We start from the raw sequence: 21480 nt of genomic DNA, 5'->3' as shown, positions 1-21480 counted from the left end.
TATAAATCTGCCCTTCTTATGATCTTCACTGCTTGGTAGAAGTAAAAACATGCTGTTTAATTTCCCTGTTCACAGATTTCCATTTGTTTCATGTACAAATGCTGGCTCTTTCCCCCCTTTTGGGCATGCTGTGAGCATTAAACTTAGTGATCAAATGCCAAAAAAGCAGTCCCTTTCCCCTTCCACCCACAAAGGGGTCATCCTAACCCTTGCTTGGATGCTTACCTTAACGGACTGCTCTGTGCATGTGCAGTCAGTCTAAATGGGTTGACTGCATTGAACTTCCAGAGGCTGGCATAGCTTAGTTAATAAAACAGGTGCAGAACTTATGTGCTCTCTTAGGGGTGTAACTGCCTTTTTCCTCTCCTCTCCTCTCCTCTCCTCTCCTCTCCTCTCCTCTCCTCTCCTCTCCTCTCCTCTCCTCTCCTCTCCTCTCCTCTCCTCTCCTCTCCTCTCCTCTCCTCTCCTCTCCTCTCCTCTCCTCTCCTCCCCTTCCCTTCCCTTCCCTTCCCTTTCATTTCCTTTCCCTGTTTCTTCTCATTTTTATTTAATCTACTACAGCAGAATAGTTCATTTTACCAACAACACATCTGAACCTGAGACAAGACTTAAAAATAACTGGACCTAAAGGGAGAGACTGTGGCATGTGGTTATCCTCTTGCTTTTAATTTTTCTGGTTGCTGGGGGCAGAATCCAAGGCTGTCTGTTTTCTGACAGGTGTGGTGGCTGGCCCTGGCATCTCTGTCCGTGGCTGATCCCCAAGCTGAACCTGGAGCGCATTAAGGATGTCATCTAGCTTCTGGTCCATCTGCAGCACCTGTTAAGGAATTAGAAAGCACATGAGCAGTCAAATAGTTGTGCATGCTTCTTGTGAAAGACATTCACTGGTGAAAAGTTTAGGAGATATGTGAGGGTTAAACCTTGGCAGTTGGCATTGGCATCTTCAGGTCCTGAGCACCACAAGTCTTTCAAGTTTTATCAGGTCGCTTGCAACAGCTAGTGGCAAGGTCAAAATGTGCTGTGAAGTCACCAGGAAGGGTGTAAAATAGTGCTAAGTGACTGCAGAAGGACAGGAGGTTTCTGGCCCTAGCATTGACCCCTGGAGTCAGACATTTTGTCTCTCAACATTTTCCCAGTGTTGCCAGCTTCTCTCAGTGATGATGTATGCTGCAAACATCTGCTCCAAGACTCTATTTCACTCTTTGTTTTATCATGAGTATTTTTTCCCATTACCTCTCCCCAGACTTCACCACCCTCAGCTTTAGGACATCATGATTTCCATTACTGTCTTGGAAAACTAAACAGATTTCTTCCCTTCACACCGTAAATAAATTCCTCTGTGATACATGTTATTGCCAGAGATCCTACCAGATATGATGTTTATTCCAATGCAATGATAGAAGGATGGCCTACTAAAAACCACATTGTAACACCAAGGACTTCATTAGAAAAGAACACTCTTTCTATAAGAACATTGACAGGCTAAACTCTTCTCATTTTATTGCTTTACGGGAGAAATTTCTCATGCATAGTCTCTAGTCAGATAAATATTTATTGTTATCATTAGTTATCTTTTTTTTTTTTTTTTTTTTTAAGGAGGATGTTAGGTATCTCATATCTCCTATTACTTTAAAAACACCCTGACTTCTGTCTAGGGAGCCTAAGCAGACATTATTCCATTGCTGTAGTACGGCTTGTATCCACTGCAGAATGGCATCCTGTTAAAGGTTGTGTCAATCAGGAAGACAGGTTGCTGAGTGTTGACCGCTCTAGTTTGCTCTAAAGGCAAAAATGTGGTCAGCATCATGTAAGCAACTGGGATTCCTCATAATAATGCTTGAATACAGTGCCACTTGGTGTAATAGATGAGCCCAACGAAAATGAGTATTTTTAAGAACATTGGATGGTTCACTTTTCAGTTACCTGCTGTGAAACTCTGAGCCTATCAAAACTCTGATCTGTCCCAGTGGGTCTAATAAACTTTTAGCAAACCTTTTAAAGCGATATCAGATCTAAACTGAGCTTTCATTAAATAGAGAGAGAGAGAAAGAGAAGGATTCTAGCCTTTTTCTGTGCAAAGTAACTTTGGAAATAACCAGTGGCAGCATGATTGAAAGTTTAGCAGGCTAAAATTGCTTTAAAAAACAAGGAAAAGAAAATCACCTTATCGCTTTCCCTTCCTCTACATTTTCTCATTCCAAATGTCTGCTCTCCTGGGGGCACCCAAACCTCAAGGTACCAAGATCTCATTCAAGCTATATCATTTTGGCAACCATTGTTCCCTCTGATATACAACCTTCTGCCAGCTGGGGAAAGGAGGAGTGGAGTACTTCTCCTTCATGAAGGGAAACATGTGCTTGTCTTTCTTTCAAAAACTTTTCTCTCTTGAAAACAAGATTTCAATTTTGTCTTCATTACTGCTGTGTTCTAATAGAAAAGTCCCTCTCCCGGCTTCTGATACAGTGTGGATCACCTAAGGGTGAGGGTTATCTTAGAAAGAATTTTCAGGCAATAAAGAGGAATTATTTATGGCATGGTTTAGACAGTGTAGCTCTCCACTATTATTTTTGCCTGCGTAGTTTTGACTACATTCAGGATAGAGTGGGCACTGTCTATGCGGTAACAAGGGCAGGGTGGGCAATGCATGCATGTGTTGGAGAATCAGGGCCATTTCCTATAGCACTGGCTGTGTTTGCAGCCATTAGTGCCAGTCCTGGTGTACGATGAGTCACAGTCTAAAAGCAGCTCATACACACATATATATATATATGTATATATAATTACAGTCTTCAGTTCAGAACAACTCTGAACAGGCTGTCAGAGGTCTAGTTGCCTCCTAATCAGCATTAGGGCACACCAGTAGTGGCCCCCGCCTTTTCTCTTGTTTAAGAGCTATGAGGATGAGCATGGGTGAGGTTGTCTGGGCAAGTCTCACTCTCTCTCTACTATGGCCGCTGACAGAAAGCAGTCCTTTTCTCATTTCTTGGTCCAATGACAGTGAAAGGGTATGGGGGCACTGCACCTGCCTCATTTTTCTCCCTCTTGCTCTCCTCATCTCTTTTTCTAAGTTGCTCTGCTTCCCTCCTGATATCATCAAAGATCTTCACTGAAGAGTGGGGCTTGGCTAAGAGGGAAAACCTGGGCAATCATATCCTTTTTCTGAACAGCTCATTCTTGAAGAAGTGTGATACCCCAGTGCTAGACACATGTGTGAGAGATGTTTCCAATGTATGGGGAAAGGAAGGGCAACTGCTTGTGCTGCTTGACTTTGTTGGAAAGCTGAAAGTTACTAGTAATTTAAGGGTTAAGTAGCATGGAACTAAATTAAAAACCACAGCCTTTATTTTCTCCTCCATTCTTGAAAAGCCTGTTTGGCTGATGCTGGTAATGACTCAACAGAATCTTTCTTCAGCAGAAACGTCCAGAGAGAAACTAAAGCAGAACAAATACATCAGAGTAAAAGAGGTGTAGGCAGGGAAATGGGGTCAGGCAGATGAAAGATCTCTTAGGGCTTTCTTTTGTGAGGCTTTGTTGATTTTGATTTGCAAGCTTGATCTTAGATAAATTATGCCTATATGTTCTATGTCATTTAAACTTGCTGCATTTCTCTATATTTTGCAAACTCAGTGAGAAAATACAATAGGGAATAATTTTATGCAGTTTTCTTTCAAGGAGAGGAGAGGGGTGGAGAATGTAAATATTCATTTGTAGAGGAGAAAAAAGAAAAACATACAAGGGAAGAAATGGGACATTCTGCACTTTGATCATGCCTTTCATGCAGAGATATGCAAAAGTTTCCTGGACATTAACAAATGAAGTTGCACAGTTCTTCTGTGTCAGCTAGACGCACAGGAGCATTTTAATGTTCATTTTTGAGAACGGAAGTAGAATCCTGCAAAACGAAGTCTGCATGAAGTGTCAGATCACTTTTAGTCCTTAGCTTTCTCTTTTACATACACGATCAAGATACCACCTTCTGGCTTCAGACACTTTACCATGCATCTAACTTTGACCATGCAAGTAACCTGGTATTATGTTCAGCTGGACAGACTCATTCTTAAGTAGCTTATAAAATTGGAGCCGATATAAAAGTGGGACAATTTTGACGGCTAGTTAACCACAATTAAAGGGTCACAAAGCAAGAGCTGTGAAAACTTTAAGGTTTCACTGAAGTCAGGAGGATGTCTTGCAGGATTAAAGGACTTTTCACATGGTAAAGGCTTTACAGAAGAAAGTCCTAATTTTATATTTGTCATTTAAGCAGGTACTACATTCCTTAAGTCTTTTTGCAAAGCTGTCAGCTTTTGACAAGCTGTCAGTGTCGAGTAACATATCCAGGCAAGCAAACAGGTAAAGGGTTAAATTTTGCAAAGTGTTTCTCAGCTGAGTAAAGTGAGAAGCCATCTGGGCCAGCCACAGAGTTTCCAGAGAGATGTGATATGTCCCTCGCAGGCTCCTTGGAGACAGGTGAGTTTGGCAGCTGTCCACAGCCAAATGGAAACAAAACTTCTGTTCTCCCACATCACAAAAGAGCTCTAGAGACAATCTATAAAATTGTTAAAATGCTTTTATATCCTTTCAACCCCCCTGCAGAAAGGAGATGGCAAAAGCAGTTTAAAATATTACTCTGTTATTATTGGGACTATGAGGTGAGCTGAAGGACTGTTGAAATGTACATTCATTATAACATCCCCCTTAGAAAGAGGCTGGATCCCATGGTGACATGCAGAGATGTTACACAAAGAAAATGACTCTGTGAGTCACAACAAGCCATGTAGGGGACCTGGGTCAGGCAACCAGTGGGACTCGGCATGTCCCTGCTCTTAACCATGAGCACCAGTTTTGCTTTTGGGATTTGTGATTGCTTTTAAGTCTGTATCTGTTAAAACCTGGGCCCAGCCCCTTATTTAAATAACTCATTTTAAGTGTGTTCCTGTTACAAAAACTTTTTGTGGAGAAGAGGACTCAAAGAATGGCAGAAGCAGAGAGGACTGGATTGTCTTATAGATTTGCAACAGGCTGGCAGATTTCCAACTCCCCCAAGAGCTTTTTGACATGTTTTTGTAGGCACACTCTATAAACAAAATGCATGTGTAGAAAACTCAGTTGGAGTAATCACACGATCTCTCCCAAGCCCTCTAATTTTAAACTAGACAACTCTCTCCCCCCAGGTTGTGTCTTTCTTCTTCTTATTATTTCTGGAGGCTAGGAAAGACAGTATCAATTATGTGCACAGCACACTGACTTGAACTGTTTCCAGAGCAGTAGCAAAAGGAAAGACGGTCTGAAGCAACTTCGTAAGTAAATCCAAGAATATGCTCATCTGTTGCTAAGTAGGTAGAGCTTTGTATCAAAAACTAGACCCTATAAATCAAATAAAGTTGCTGTCCCCTCTTTGAGACTGGGCTCTCTTCCTGCCTTTAGAGGTTCTGCATGAACAATCCAAATGTACAGCCCTCATTCAGTTGTCTGAGCTGCACAGCCTTCGTGCAGTTGTCTGACACATGTCTAGAGCACTGCAAACCTCATCCTGCAACCAACTGCAGACTTGAGCGCAGATGGCACCAAAGCACAGCAGGCATCAGGAGGGGAAGAAGGCACTTCCAAGTTCACAGCAAGGTGTTACATCGATCTGGCACAACATCTTCAGGGCCAGAGCTGTCCTAGCTGCTGTCCCAGCACATATGAACACAACATCCCAATCTCAGATTTCCTTCAGCACCAGGAGCAAAAGCTCAGTCCTCCAAACACTATTTCGGTAGCCCGCCTCTGAGATCACAGGCTTAACACCCAAGACATAAGACATTACCATTTCCTTAATTTCTAGCTTAAGCTGCAGCTCCTGGCTCTAAAGCTAGCTAGGAAAAAGCAAGCTCTTCTTGCTGCAACTTTGAGTTACAAGCACCTGATGTGATGGTTCCAAATGCTCGGGAAAGACTAGACTGATAGGACTTATGTTGTATGGAAAAAAAAGACCATATGTGAGCCTTTGTCTGCTATGAGCTAATCTATCTGCATTTGCTTGTTTCTGACTACACCCAGCTTCTTATCTTTGATAGGTTACCTAAGGTCTAGTCTATAAGAGAAAATGGTATTAATTTAGTAGAATCAGATAATATTTAGTTAAACTATTGCAATCCATTTTATAGATGCTTCTGCTTTTGACTCATGTAACGTATATTGATTTAGCTTAAGCTAGTTACCTAGAAATTGGTGCCATTCTCTCATGCGGAGTAGGTCTGTCGCATGATTTCTCTTCTTGTACCAGATGGTGGACTGATTTGATTAGATCCTGTAAAGCTTATGTTTAGCTTTATATGCACATCTGGTCTTGTAGCTTCTTTCTGCCTAGAGTTACATCCAATTATTCCAACATACTAATAGCCTATCGTACTGTTCAAAATCTGAATTGTTTATTTTAGGAATTGCTTTATTTTTTAGCATGTCCCTATGAGAATTTATTACTGCCCAGAGATTGCTTATTTTGCGAAGAGAAATCTCTCCTCCAAAACACTGCATGTGAAAAAAAAATTCTGTGCAAAACTCCCTCCCTCCCACCTTGCTCTCCCTCACCCCATTAGAGAAATTTCACTGAGGTGAAATGCTGAGGCCACTGAAAACATTTGCTTTTTTTTTTCCTTTTTAATGTGGCTACCGAATGTACGTGTTGATATAGCCTGATATTCTGCTGTTCTGTTGTAAATAGCTATCTGTAAGAAGCAATTTGTCACACCAGCTATAGAGACCACCACTGTATTGTGGAGGCATCTCCTGTGCAAGGTGTAGAAATCTGTGGGTCTGGTCCAGCAAAACACTTCTTTTGTATGTGTTAGTTTGAAGCATGTGAAGTGTCTCCCCGAGTTCACCAAATGTTTAAGTGCTTTGCTGGACTGAAGCCAGAATGGTCAACAATTTTCAAGACAATACTGCTAGGATAAACTTTCTGTGTCTCCTAAAATATACATACACACAAATATATCTACACCACTATTTTTTACTCAGTTCCTGAGAAATGATAATTGGTGATAACCATGGCAACTTTCATGAAATGACTTAGGTATTAATGTTGGTAGGGACCTGGCAGCTTGTCTCTCTTCTTAAAGCAACAACAACAACAGAGGGCTTTGATGAACAGGCTCCCATGAACAGGCTCCCATTAACTGACTGTTGGGGGATGAGTTGTAACAGATTTGGAATTGGCTTGGATCCTAAAACGATGCTAAATCCCAAAACAAGGTTGCCAGGTGGCACAGACACAGGGAAACATCTCTCTGTGGTATGTCAGTGTTTAGTAGCCAACCGCCTGCACTCCCTGCCCTGTCAGTAGCCCCTGCAGCTTCTTGCTTCATTTTGCTGAAAATGCAAATAGTGCAGAAAGACCAGCTTAAGTCAATGGGAGCTTTTCCCACTAACCTCAAAGGTCACATAAACAGGTACATTAGTAAAAGCAACACAGAGCCCATTTCCATGCGAGCCTGTTCTGGCAGATCCAGTTCTCCACTAGCACCAAAAAATATATAAACCGCTAGACTGTCATGTTTGACTTATTCTGTATACCCTTTAGCAGATATCGGTTGTTTATTTTCATTCCATGAAATTTATCTAGATAAGCCCACAATTTTCCAGGCCTCCCTTCCTTTATCCCAAACATCCCCACCCATTCTTAGGTCAGGTGTTATAACCTTTGGTGGCCTGGAATATAATAATCTTTATTTTAAGCATAGCTTCAATTGTTTTGCTTTCCATCTACCTTTCCTGTTTAAATGAAAACATAAAAATCTATCCCTCCACACTTTCGTCCTGGGGTATTTCATGCTGGTACCCTTTTGGTGAGCATTATATTTTTATCTTTTCTATGACACAGTTGTAGTGATGAACCTCTGCCGTAAGAACTGTGTTTGTGGACTGTAGTTCTGGTGTAAGATGACATTTGCTTAAATCACTAGTCGGTTCTCAAGAGTTCAGCACTCAGTTTCTAAAAGTGTTAGCGATTGTGTTAGCTTCTGCTAGTCATGTTACTGCTTTGGTAAAGGTGTGATTTTTTAAAATGAATCCTGTCTTTCTAAATGAATGAGGCTTACCTAATCATCTATCTATATATATGTTCCCACAGTAATTTGGGAATAGGATGGAGAGTTTCAAACATATTTGACACAGAGGTTTTGCAGATAGAAAGTTTGTACTATTTTCTAGAAGCTTTGCTCTTGTGCAGAAAAGAGACATTCAAATAAGTGCCTTATTGAAGGAAAGGCAGAAGAGGAAGGTGAACTGTATTATTAGACCCTGGAGAATCCACACAGGATGCCCTGACCACAGGAAAAGCTTTATTCAGCAGTTGCCCCTTATTAGCCTCGGATTATCAACCACAAAATACAGAGCAACAGGAAACCAGGCAACATAATTTCTACAGCTCACAGAACTACATGGTTCTTGCTGAAGTAATTTTGACTGGTGCCACTCTTGGACTGGACACAGGGATGGCATCCTGCAACTGCAACTGAGCAGCACCACATTACTCCTGATGTGCTGCAACAGCTGTGGGAGCGCAATATGCACATCTGCTGGTGTGTTTATGTGTAGCCAAAGCTTTAAAACATTTTTTTTTTTTTTTTTCCCCTGATGTTGCCCTGGAAGATAAATCAGACTTTGTAGAACCCTCTTTCTACCTGTTTACATACATAAAGGGTTATTTTTGTTATTGCACCTTGATGTTTCATTCTTCACCCTCCTCAAGAGCCTTCTCAGATCCTCCCTATAATCTTGCCATCTCTCTTTGTGACACTACAGTTCAGCCACCCCTGGATGATGCACTGCCGTTTCTTAGCTCATTATGTTGTGTGGCTGCAATTGCTGCTGCAAAACTAGCATAGAAAGAAACAGCACACAGAAATAACAATGCTAGTCCAGCCTCAAAGGTGGATATGCACCTGCTGTGAGTCACACCTTAATTTTACAATAAAGCAACCTTGCAATTTATTCTCCGAGATGGTGATTTTTATTTTCAAATCTCTAAACAATACCTGACAGAGAGAAACAAGGAAAAGTAACACTGAATACTTAAATTGTGCCAGAGGAGCAATGAGAAAAAAGTGTCCTTAGCTTTCCATTAGATGAATATGATAAGCTTACGATTTGTGGAGGGGTGTGATGAACTTAGTATTTGTGGCTCACCTAAACATTTGAATAAATGTCACCAAACCCTTTGTGACCTGATTATTTTGCCTTTATATTTGCTTTTCTGAGCTCTGTTCAATCTCTCTTTGTTCTCTTTGAGAACAAAATCTAACTTCACCAGCCTTAGGGCTGGATAGGCTCAAACAGTTCCTGTTTTGGGTAGGACACTTTGGGATGTGCTGCAGTTTTGTGTCTTTCTTAACTAAGTTGCATGCATTACTTACTCAAGCTGATATCAATGGGTGAATTGCTTAATACAAGTCTGTTGATCTGACATCCAGTTAAGCTAAGAGCCTCCAGACAGAAAAAAAAAAAAAAGTCCAGCACAGCTCACAGACTGCATATGATGAGTGACATTTATATGCTACACTGCTAGTGTTGATACACAAGCGCTTTCCATCGACCCTCACGTTCACACACACAGAAAACTTACTTCAGATTATCTGTCCTACAGGTTGGCAGAAAAGGCAAAGAGAGAGAGAAAGGGAGTGTTATTATTGGGAGGAGCACAGGTATTACAGTGATCACGATCTAGATAGTGAGACATGTAGATACTAGAAAAGTTCCAGGCAATTCTTGTAGGACTAGGCTGGGACTTGGTAAACCCTGACTCCAGACTACTCCCCAGCATAGACTCCTTGCTTTAAGACAAGTCACTTTCTGGATGTGCCTCACCAATATTTGTTGCTCTCATTCATCAGATGATCTGCCATTTCTTATCTTGCTGACATGAAATCACACAGAATTGAGTAGGTTTGAGTCTTGATACAAAACAGAAGCCACCCACAAAAGATAAGAGCAAATTAAAATGTTGACTGAACTGTTGGCTGTAGGATGGAAATGCGTCTATAATGGGAAAAAAAGAATGTGAGATTAGTCAGTATTGGAAGAGGGCCTAAGGAGAGAAGGTGGCTAGAGAGCTTTTTGTTCCCTCAGACCAGTGGCTGGTTGCTTTCATTTCTGTGGTGCTGCTTTGTCTTTTTAACCCTTGGGATTTTGCATATTGAAATGGGTATGGCAGGGAAGAATTGGAAATGTGGCACTGTGATCATGCTGGAGAATAAATAGGCAAAATAATATGATTTGAGATTAGAGGGTGTCACTGGAGGTGGGGGGGCACCATTTGGGCTTCTAGTTTTCAGCTCTGTCAAGGAATTTTCATACAATGTTGTCCAAATTCTTTAGCAAAGCTGAAGACTGGTCTATGTGCAGACCTGTGTCAGAAAATCAACTGCAAAACATGTCTTTCAATATTCCAAGGGAATCTGTAGCTTGACACCTATTTTGATTAAAACAATAAAATAAGCTTGATGGAGAGTCACTCATTATAAGAGCCTTGGAAAGAGAAACCTGTACCTCTGTACTGTGCACTGAAAAGTGTGAATGAAAATTCCTGCGCTTACTTCTCTGTCTGCTTGGAACAGTCATCTAGAGTCAGACTCTCATACCTCCTAATGGATGCTGCAAGCCTTACTTAATGAATGCAACACAATTAGAGGAGGAAGCTACAGAAAGTGCTGCTACGTATTTAAGCATTACACACAGAGAAACAAAGCAGATAAAATGTTATGAGACCATGCTGACTGAGGGTGGAGCAATTCTTGATTTCTGCTGATTCAAATATGCTTTATTGCACTCTTTGGTTTTAGCTTGTCTTGTTTCTCTGTCACTTGATGGATTTTACCAGTTTGCTTGTTTATCCTAGGTCTGATTTACAGCATTGCCACACTCATATTTTAAAAGAGTTCTTGAAAAAATAATGGGAACGGGGTGGGTCGTGGACTGTCTGATTTGTTTCTGCAGCCACAGTGACCTCACTTTAAGGATGTCTGTACATCAGTCACACTAGGCCACAATGTTTGGTCCCAAGTCAGCAAAGCCATGGGCATAAAACACCTGGGAAAAATGATTACTTAGCAAGAAATGGTTTGTGACTTAAGCTTAGATTTCTCAGCATGTGCAAGGGTCTAAGCAGTACATGGGTTGTCGGTCTGTGACAGAAAAAAAATAGTGCATAAACCACATAGAGTTACTGTATTCTGGGTTCAGAACAGCAGAAGAGATTGCAGAGAGAATGAATTTGACTATCTGTCTTATTTCTCCTACCCAAGCTGGAGAACTAATTGCATAATATATTCTGTAGTTAAAGAGGTGTTTATAGGTATTTAAAATACTGACTGAGAAAAGGAGACTCAGTGAAGCAGATTTTCCAAATTCAGAATCTAATTTGTGGAATTGTGGACATTTTCCTGTCATTTTCCCTTTTTCTTTTTTTTGGTACTTGAAAAATAACAAGATAATTTTTAAAAATCAGCAGGGCTACATTCCCAGGGAAGACTCAAATAAAATATTAATTAAAGCAAAGAAAGGGAGGTGTCCTATTTGAACTCTGCTGAGCTAGATAGATTACCTATGAAAGCTGGCATTGACAAGACAGCTGTATGAAGTAGCCTGTGGCAGAAGTACCGGTGTCTTACACAAACAACAGGAGACAGGGCAGGAGACGCAAAGCCATAATTGCCAGATAGATTTCTTCCTCATAAGGCGTATGCGAAGTCAGCAGAAACCTGCATGGGTTTTCTGTAGCAAGACACTGCAATGTTAATTAAGGGGGGAAAAAAAAAAAAGGTCTGTTACACCTACTATCGCTCTTACAGTTCTTTGGCCATCCATTCCAAGGAATACTGCAGGGGAGAATACTACAGATCCTGTTTGGAGAATAAACCTCCATTTTTCTCTTGCATGTCTCCTCTTCTTTGTAATATATCATTGCAGAGAAAAAGCACAGCAATAGAAAGGGACATGTATTAACATGAATCTTGAGTTGTAGGAATATGGGAATGGTCTGTTGAGATTTCACTGTCCCAGCATTTAGTCAAATTATTTGAACTGGTGCTGCATTTTAATTAAGGCTTTGGAGTATCAGATGTTTTGAAGTTCTAGAGGTAAAACAGGGAAACCATGGAGGATTTTATACCAATGTCTGCTGTAGGGGAAAACAGATCTTCTTCAGGCTCATACACTAAAATTCATTAATCAAATAGTTACTTGTTTGAACTATGCAGAACTTTGCAGTTTTAATTGCTTTAGCTTCCATCTATTTGCTCAAACATTACTTTCACTCACCACGAACAATGATTTTGATCTACTATCTCTACATAACCTATAGTATGTAGTATGAGTGTGAGCTATATTTAAAAAAGACTGCATTATTTGTTGTTGCACAGTGTTTCTTGCCTCTTCAGATAAAACTTATTTATCATCACATGGAAGTAGTTATCAGTGAGAAAGAAAATAAGATTTTCTGTCTTTTAGTTAATTAATGTTTTTAAGAGGTCTCACTTTGATGTTTTAAAAGCATATTTCAAATTCCCTCAGTGATAGCCGGCTGTGGGTTTGCGTCAGCAGTGTAAACCAAAATTTACCATAATCTTGAACTGAGGCTCTGGTTTTGGCTGTGAGACCACTGTACTTGTCTTTCTTCACTGCATAGGATGGTCATCTGGTCCAGCCCTGAGAGCTACCAGCTGACAACGGCATCCAGGGTATTAGTAATAGAGGATTTTCACTTCTCCCCCCCTCTGGGCTGCTGCTGGCCCATGGCAGCCCAGAGGAAAAGAGCAGGCCTGGAGCTATGTTGTAGCTGGGGTTGTGCCTTGCAAAGGTCCTGCTGGGAGAGGAACCTTGCCATAAAATAAAATTCCTGGGCAGCACCTTTTTTAGGTTTTAATTAAAGTTACCCAGAAATTAGATTTTTTATCCTACAAAAATATTCAAAATAAAGAGTTATTGGAATGCCAGAGTATCCTAAACTGTCTAAAAGTGGCTATTTGTTACAAAATTTAAATTTGGCCCTTGTTTGTTTGCCTCTACTCTGCAGAATGCAAAATCACTGTGAAATACACCCTCTTCGCACACACAACTTTGCATGTTGAAAATACTCAAATACCTGCATTCAAGTCTTCACTTGTCTTCCCTGTTGTTCTTAAAAAGTTCATCAAAATCCATATAGTTTTCTGAAAGGTGACAGTTCCCACAAAATTTGCCAGAAGGGGGGAAACATGTTGATGTAAAAGCTCCTGCTAGCTCCAGTTTTTAGCATTTTTAGCTCCAGTTTTAGCATTTATGCACTTGCTTAGGGGGTGAGAAATCACTCAGAATTCCACTCCCATGCCATGTTGTGCGTAAGTGCACACACACACACACACATGGCCCCTATGTTTAAATAGGCATCTGAGTGGTCGACTGACCTTAAAAAAAGCTACTTAGCTCTTTTTGTCTGTGGAAGAGGATATGACCTTCAGAAATATAACTGGCTGGCACGGATTTTTTTGGCATAATGCAAGTTTGCTAACTCATATAGGTTTTAAGGGAATGCTCCAGAGGCAATTGAGGAAATTACACGAGCTCTTACTCCAAGCACTGTGCCACAGGCCTGCTGCTGCTTGGCTTCCTCTGCTCCACAGTCCCTTGGGGATTCAGGAAAGCAAGACAAAGGATTACGGCTGTCATGGTATGCCAGGGGCAAAGTGAATATCTCCATATGAAACTATGGATGCTCTTCTGTTCACCCACAACAGCTTGGCACTGTTGACGAATACAACGATCTGAAATATTATTTTAAAGCTAGCCATGGCATTCATAAGTGGAGCTGCATGGACAGCCGGAGAAGATTAAATCCTCTTGTTAGCCACAGGGCAGCATGGTGTGGCAATTAGTATGTTAAGCAGAGCTGAGAGAGACTTTTGTAATGAAACCAAAAACTTGGCTAGCGGCCAAAATCTGCAAAGGTTCAATAACCTTTCAGTAAACCTGGACTGAGCCTTGGCAGATTTATAATTTCAAGAAGGAACTGTTAAAACACCCTAGTTGTGCATGATTTTGAGTCCAAACTAGGCCACACTTGGCAGTTTGGGAGTTTTGCTTTGAGTGGTTTTTTTTTTTTTTTTTTTTTTGCATACAAATCCAAAACACAATGTAGACTCAGCAGGGAGGAACCAATGCAAACCAAAACTGCTGAGTTTTGCACAGCTCTAATTATAATCTCTTCACAGTCCCAGTTTTATTTATTATTGTTTGTACTGTGGTAGCAGCGTAAGGCTCCAATCAGCTTTGGGACTGCACTGTGGTAGGGATTGTAAAGACAGAAGAAGGAGGCAGGATCTCTGGCCTGAAGAGTTTATAATCTAAATAAACAAACTAGATAAAGAATGAGAGAAAGACAAAAAACACGTAAGCAAAGTGATTAGGAGTTGGCAACACAACTGCTCTTACTTGTTTTTCTCTCACCCATACATAAAATTGCCTGAAAACTCTTTGGGGTCGAAAATCCAGAGGGAGATAGGAGTGGGAAAATGAAGAGCAAGGACTGACTGGTACAGGCAGATTGCCTTAGCAAGGAGAGGAAGATGAGGCAGGTGATGGAGGAGTATGAAGCATGGAGGAATATGAAGCATGTAATTATTTGGTTGTGGGTAAAATACAAACCTCAGACCTAACCTGCATATGCTCTTCCTCTTCCCACAAACTGCAAGTCCCCATTTTAGAAGAGAAGTCCTTCCTATCAGACAGTCACAAAATCAGCAATGTTCACAATGTTGAGCTTGAACAAGTCACGTAACCACTCAAGAGCTATAGTCAAGCATAAAGTGCTCAAGTGTGAAGCAGGGCTAAAAATATTTCCCTATATAGTTTAATTCCTCAATGATATAATGTACTTTGAGATACTCAGCTGAAAGGTGCTAGAGGACTGCAAAGATTTGTTTTTCATGAACCTCCTCACATGTGATTTTCATTGCCAAGTGAAGGCCTTATGCAGAGATATATATATATATATAATGTATGTATATGTACATATGCATGTACACTCATATGTATTTTTGAAAGAGGAGAAGGTATAGTTCTCAGAAAAGAATTTAGATTTCCCAAATCCATATATAAGAACCTAAACGAATGACCAGATTTAAAAACAGGACACTTATTTGTCTAAAACTGGGTTCAGGAGTCAAGCTAGAAGTTCTTACATGAAAATGCTTTTCCACAAGCTAATTGGAAACTGCAGATGTTAAAAAAGAAGCTTGTAATGACATTTTTTTTCTTTCCCTGAATTTAGGTGAAGGTTTGGGCCAGTTATTTTCTCCCAATTATTCATCATTCTATGACTACTAATTAAAACAAACAGCTCTCTGAAGCGATTTCTCACAACGGGAAGATTTATATCTTGAAACCGAAGTCTGTTTTCTCACTGCGTCTATTTTCTACACTACATAAACAGCCAAATTTGCTATTGCAACAATCTAGCTCTCAGAGCTTATTGCCAGGCTTGGGATATTTATTTTTTGTTAAGCCCCAACTCTTGGAGTGAAGTGATTAGATGAGAACCTCAACTTGCTGTTAAAAAAAATTAAGTAACTTTATGCTGGACCACAGGGTGGGAGAGAGAAATGGGAAAACATGAGCAGAATGCATAGTAGAGGCTCCAAAAGTCTGAAGGGCAGGAAGAATTGAAAACCCCACATGTATTATTATTTTAAAGTCTCAGGACTTTGAAGCCAATCTCCCCCTTATACTTTGTAGGGGGGGAGGTGGCTGACTCATGACTTTTGATTGCCAAAGCACAGCAACGTGAGGGGTTACTCATCGCCTTGTGGCTGCACGAAGGTTTCTCACCGAGGGGCTTCTCACCCCAGTACTGAGCTGCATGTGTTTGTTATTGCTGAGTGTTGGGCTCCTGCCACTTTTCCTTTTCCTTTTCCTTTTCCTTTTCCTTTTCCTTTTCCTTTTCCTTTTCCTTTTTCTTTTTCTTTTTCCTTTTATTTTCTTTTTCTTTTCCTTTTCCCTTTTCTTTTTCTTTTTCTTTTTCTTTTTCTTTTTCTTTTTCTTTTTCTTTTTCTTTTTCTTTTTCTTTTTCTTTTTCTTTTTCTTTTTCTTTTTCTTTTTCTTTTTCTTTTTCTTTCTTTTCCCTTTTCTTTTTCTTTTTCTTTTTCTTTTCCTTTGTCTTTTTCTTTTCCTTTTCCTTTTTCTTTTCCCTTTTCTTTTCCTTTTCCTTTGTCTTTTCCTTTGTCTTTCCGTTTTTCTCCTTTTCCTTTTCCTTTTCCTTTTCCTTTTCCTTTCTTTATCTTAATGACCTTGCTTAGACATTTAAGAAAATATCCTGCCCAAAGAATTACACAGACTTGGCAAATAGAGACAATAGGTCAATTTCTGGGCCTCCCCAATCTGACAGGATCCCTATAGCTTTCAAAAAAAGAAGAAAAACAGAACTATTAAAAGTCTCAGCTGCCAAATAGTCAGTAAGTCTAAAACAATGTAAAGCAAATGTAAACATTATATGATGAAATACACTTTTTAAGAAGCCCTCTTTTCTCAGCAGTTAGATGTACTTTATATACAATGGGAAGATTCATTCCTGAAGGTAGTCCTAGTATGTGAAACCCCTATGTCTCACGGTCTAAGGTACATATTTTACATGAAACAATAACTGAAGCATCTGCCGTTATCTTGGAAAAAGCTCATTTTGTCCTTTGATTTATGAAGGCTGAATTTCTCCGTGCTCTCTTCCCCATGAAGCCTCAGGGGAGAGGAGAAAATTATGCCTGCAGGGGCTAAACCTATCATAGAACCATCGAATCACAGAATCACAGAATGCTTAAGGTTGGAAGGGACCTCTAGAGATCATCTAGTCCAACCCCCCTGCACACACAGGGTCACCTAGTGCATGTGGCACAGGACTGCATCCAAGCGGGTTTTGAACATCTCCAGAGAAGGAGACTCCACAACCTCTCTGGGCAGCCTGTTCCAGTGCTCTGTTACCCTCACTGTCAAGAAATTTTTTTCTTAAGTTCCTGTGGAACTTTTGATGCTTTAGTTTCCGGCCGTTTTCTCTAGTTCTGTCTGTGGCCACCAGTGAAAAGAGACCAGCACCCTCCTCCTCACTGCCTCCCTGGAGGTACTTATAGACACTGATTAGATCCCCTCTCAGCCTTCTCTTCTCCAGGCTGAACAGGCCCAGCTCCCTCAGCCTCTCCTCATAGGGCAGATGTTCCAGGCCCCTGATCATCCTCGTAGCCCTGCGCTGGACTCTCTCCAGCAGCTCCACATCCCTCTTGTACTGTGGAGGGATTGCCCATTTTCTGGACCCATAGCTGATCAAACTAAGGCCAATACAGTTCTACTGTTCTGGGTTTGCTTTCCTGGTCCAGGACAACTAGTCAGAAATGGGGGTTTCTACAGCTGATCAAGTCTGTCAGGTGTCTTTGCCCTGCCATGTCTCAACCTGTACAATTTGTAAAGAAAGCCTTCTCAAGGCATCTTCTCAAGGCATCTTCTCAAGGTACAGCTGAAGCACTCTTCAGCCAGCCACCACATACCTAATGCTTATTTCTAAAGAGATGTATGAAGTTAAATAACCTGAACAATTTGGTCCTGCTGTAAGGAAGGACGTGTTGAACCAGAGCTTTCTGCTTTATTACTCTTCTACAAAAGGATCAAGGGAGAAAGGCAAGATTCCCACAACAGCTTGGAAAATACCTGAGTACAACGCTCAGGGCTGTGGGATGTGCCTTCACAGAAAAGCCCATCACCTAATGCAGTTGTTGGCACAACTATGCAATTAAACTTATGCACCATATAAGCCTATGAAGGCTTAAACTGAGGAATGCCAAGTCCAGACAAATTCTGCTGTAAAGACAGAGTCAAAGTGAATTAGACAGATTTGTAGATTAAAATGGAAATGCCTTCACTGATTACTTATGCCATTCTATTCCATCCTTCACTTTTCAAGAGAACTGTTGTGTGAGCAAACAGAGCTGCAGTTTTCTTCTTGAAACTCTTGACGCCAGTGATCCTCTGCTTATATGCAAGGAGAAGTTATGTGTAAGTCATAGGGTCAATTTGTTTACCTTGCCTGCGGCAAGATTTGGGTTCATCAGGTTAATTTCAGTAGTTGCTGAAAGGTCTTGAATTTTTTTCTGGTGTCATATGGCTTTTGCTGTTTTTCAAAGCAGGAGGTAACCATGGACTATTCAAAACATAATGAAGTAAACAACATTTTTCTGCATCAAGCTCATCTTGCAAATTAATTAATTTGCATTATTGGCCCTCTCTAGTGTATGGAAATCATACAGATGGGAGCAGCCATTTAAGGATTTTAGGGGTTATGGTTCACATCATCCAAAATTGGTTTCAGGACTGCTCATTCATAGAAATGTGAAAAGGAAGATGCAAATACTGGTGTGGTGGGAAATACGGGAATTTTTTGTTTATTTATCTGCTTTTACAGATGTTGTCATCTATTAAGTTCAAAGCCTTTGGACACTCCTGTAGCCAATACCAATCTGTGATGAATTGATTCTTTGTTACAGGTTCTAGCAAAGTTGATTTTATATTGCTGATGCAGCTAATAGATTTGGATTACTCTTGTTATCCCTTCAACCATCAAGGCTGAGATCAAGGCTGCTACCTTGCTGATTTACTGTGGATTTCAAAAATTCATTAGTTCTAGTTTTTGAGGTTTTGTGTGTGTAAGGAAAGAGAGAAGTTCATGAAAATCAGAGGAATGAATTATTGTTTTGGTCAACAACAAGAATGTCTTAAATGTTGCAAATGGGAACTAGTCCTATATCTGTAAAGAAGTTAATCTTGAGGTAATGTCTTAATTTGCCATTAACTATGGCTATTGATTCTACTGCCTGTCCTTAGGAGAATTTGCTATGTAGAAAAAACACAGTGGCAACAGCAACAAAGTACAGTATTTTCTGGCAGACTCTGCAAGCAGGAAGTAATAGATTATAAACAAGTTTTATTTTAATCCCTGCAGGATATATTGTGAGAGTCCAAGAACAAGACCTATTTTCCTCAAGGCCCTCCAGAGGGAAAAAAAGTTATTGAGATCCCAATACAATATCAAAGAGATCAGTTAGTAAAGAAAGGCTATCTGTTCCTGGCAAGACATCAAAACATTTCCCACAAATTTATAGTTGTCCAACTGTTCATCAAAGAAAAGAGTTTTCGTTGGGTTTGGGGCTTTTTAGTTCCAAGAGGTGTTACTGATTCTGAGATGCCTGGTATTATGAAGAATGCCAGCCAAATGACTGCTGAGGGAACATAAATGTTTCCTACTATGTGCAATGGTTTATCTTGGGCTATTTTATGAAAAAAATATTTTTCTGTGAGCAAAATGTTTAGTTGCATGCACGATGCAGGCAGCTGTTGTACACAGAGAAGCTCCTATTTTCACACACCACCCTGCATACAAAAAACAGAACAAATGTATTATATGTGAGAAAACTCTAATAGCTAATTCTTAAAAGTATGTGAATCTACTTATTTGTACTGTACCCTTTTTTAGGTAAGGAAATACCTGAAGCAGTGAGAGATTAATGGAAGAATCTTTGTGGTTTAGCTGTGAAGGGATCCAGGAGTCAGTATTATAATCACTTATTTGTAATACCATAAAGCAGAGGAGCTCAAGTCATGGGATGTTCTTGTACCATGTACAAAAACACAAGAAAAGAATGTGTGGATATTGATATGACTGAAATCTCCATCAGCTGTGTCCCTGTATCAGTATAAATTAGAAAATAGCTATCCTAGCAAATGCTCTGAGGAGAAATGCATGATTTGCCAAAAAATGCACTGCCAAACTGATGAGCAAAATAATGGCAAAACCATGCTTATGTGCATATGAGTGGAACTAAACAAAGCTTTGGCAGCAGCAGGAAGATGCGGAGCGTTTCTGGGAACTGCTGTGCTAGTGAAGTCAGCCTTCTCAGGGGACTGCACCTTGTAGCTGGATATGTGGTCATCTGGGTGGCACGAGCACTGAATGAGGTTTTCCCTGCTCTTGGGACCTGTGTAATAGCCATGTCACTTGTGGATACATTATGTTTGTTGAACATGCATTGCGTCCCACTTGGAAAGAGGAGAGGGGTAGGAGGAACAGAGCACAAGGGACTCCTGTCTCGGCTCAGCCAGGTATTTTTATAAAAGTTACTGGCACTTAATACCTGTGGGATCTTTGCCACTCTTTTGATAAAACCAGCCAGCATATTCAAAAAACAGACAGAAACATAGAGGCTTATTTCCTTCAGAAATCCTTCCTCTCTCCTCCCTCCAGATGCTTCTAGCAATTTTTGCTGCACCCTGCCCTACCTAAAGAAGAAGGAAGAGTTGGGGGAAAGGATATACTATGGCACCAGGCCAGTGACAAAGAGCTGATTGAGATGCCCAGGCTACCTGGCAGCTCACCGTGAGCCAAGTGGGGCACCAGCAGTGAAGGACAAATGCAAACCCTGTGTGGGCTTGCAAGCAGCCACTGTGCCTACAGCTGGGTAGTCAGACCAAATGGGCTTTCAGAGAGGAAAAAAAAACAAAAAAAGCCCAAAAGCCCAAAGTAGCAAGGAGTCTCTTGGTTCAAAATTAAACCTTCATTTTGAAGGTCAGCTGCACAAGATTGAGGTCTGCTTAACAGTCACAAGGTGAAAGTGTGTCTGGGAAACCATGAGCAATGGACAGGATCGAACAGGAGAGTTCATGAGGGCTCTCAGCTGAAGAGTGCGCCTGTCTGCAATGATCACTGTGCATCTGGGCGGACAGCCACAGACTGTCTTTGTGTTAGCAAATCTTCTTTGCTGTGAGTATAGACTCCTACTCAGGTGATGCTCTAACAGCCTCTCCCTCTTCATACCCAGACTTTTGAACTATTTCGGACCTTCACATAGGCCAAAGCAGTCACTTGAATGCCGATAATCCCGCATGTTGAAAGGCCTGCAATTCCTTTCTTTCTCATCTGACCCTGCAAGACACAGTGGAGTACCTTTGCTTGCAACAGCACAGAACCAATGTCTTGGAAGTATACCCGCTAATGCAACATGGGTGCAGCTTGCACATGACTTTGCACAGTGGCTGGCATGACCATAACACCTAGACTGGCCCAGCCACAGAGAAGGATGGGTCCCTCCATCTGATCTGGTCTTTGAAGGCACATGTGGAGACCATCTGCCCTAAAAATCTCCCAGATAATATTCTGACAGTCCCAGCATTGAAAACTTCCCACTTAATAAAATACACGTATAAAATCCTTAGCAAGGATTCAGCCCAACTCACAGTAGAAGCCCAACCAGAGCATTTAATAGCTCTTAGTAGCTTGTTTCTCTCTACAGGCAATGGCTAAACATGGTCATCTGTGCAGGAGTGTTGATTTCTGAACCATCTTTGGATTCTCCTATAGGTATGGGAAGCCTTGCAGAGCTGGACTCCTCTCTAAAATACCCTCCCTCCCACATATTGCTCATTTTTTCCCTGTAT

At 40.8% G+C, this 21480-nt stretch overlaps 1 protein-coding gene across 1 annotated transcript in view; it reads right to left on the bottom strand.

The window, feature by feature from the left end:
* Window positions 1-664: 664 nt before the first annotated feature.
* LOC104572033 (potassium voltage-gated channel subfamily KQT member 1) overlaps window positions 665-21480 on the bottom strand; it is a 463821-nt gene continuing 443005 nt past the window's right edge. Inside the window, exon 17 of the mRNA XM_088536664.1 lies at window positions 665-817. Within this exon, the coding sequence (XP_088392790.1) occupies window positions 665-817 (153 nt within the window). The remainder of the gene's footprint in view (window positions 818-21480) is intronic.

The sequence above is a fragment of the Tinamus guttatus genome, unplaced genomic scaffold (assembly GCF_059628265.1).
Source record: "Tinamus guttatus ecotype Peru unplaced genomic scaffold, ASM5962826v1 Tinamus_guttatus_pri_ptg000692l, whole genome shotgun sequence".
Classification (NCBI taxonomy): Eukaryota; Metazoa; Chordata; class Aves; order Tinamiformes; family Tinamidae; genus Tinamus; species Tinamus guttatus.
Note: the sequence above shows the minus strand (reverse complement) of the source record. Positions and strands in the feature narration are given on the sequence as shown.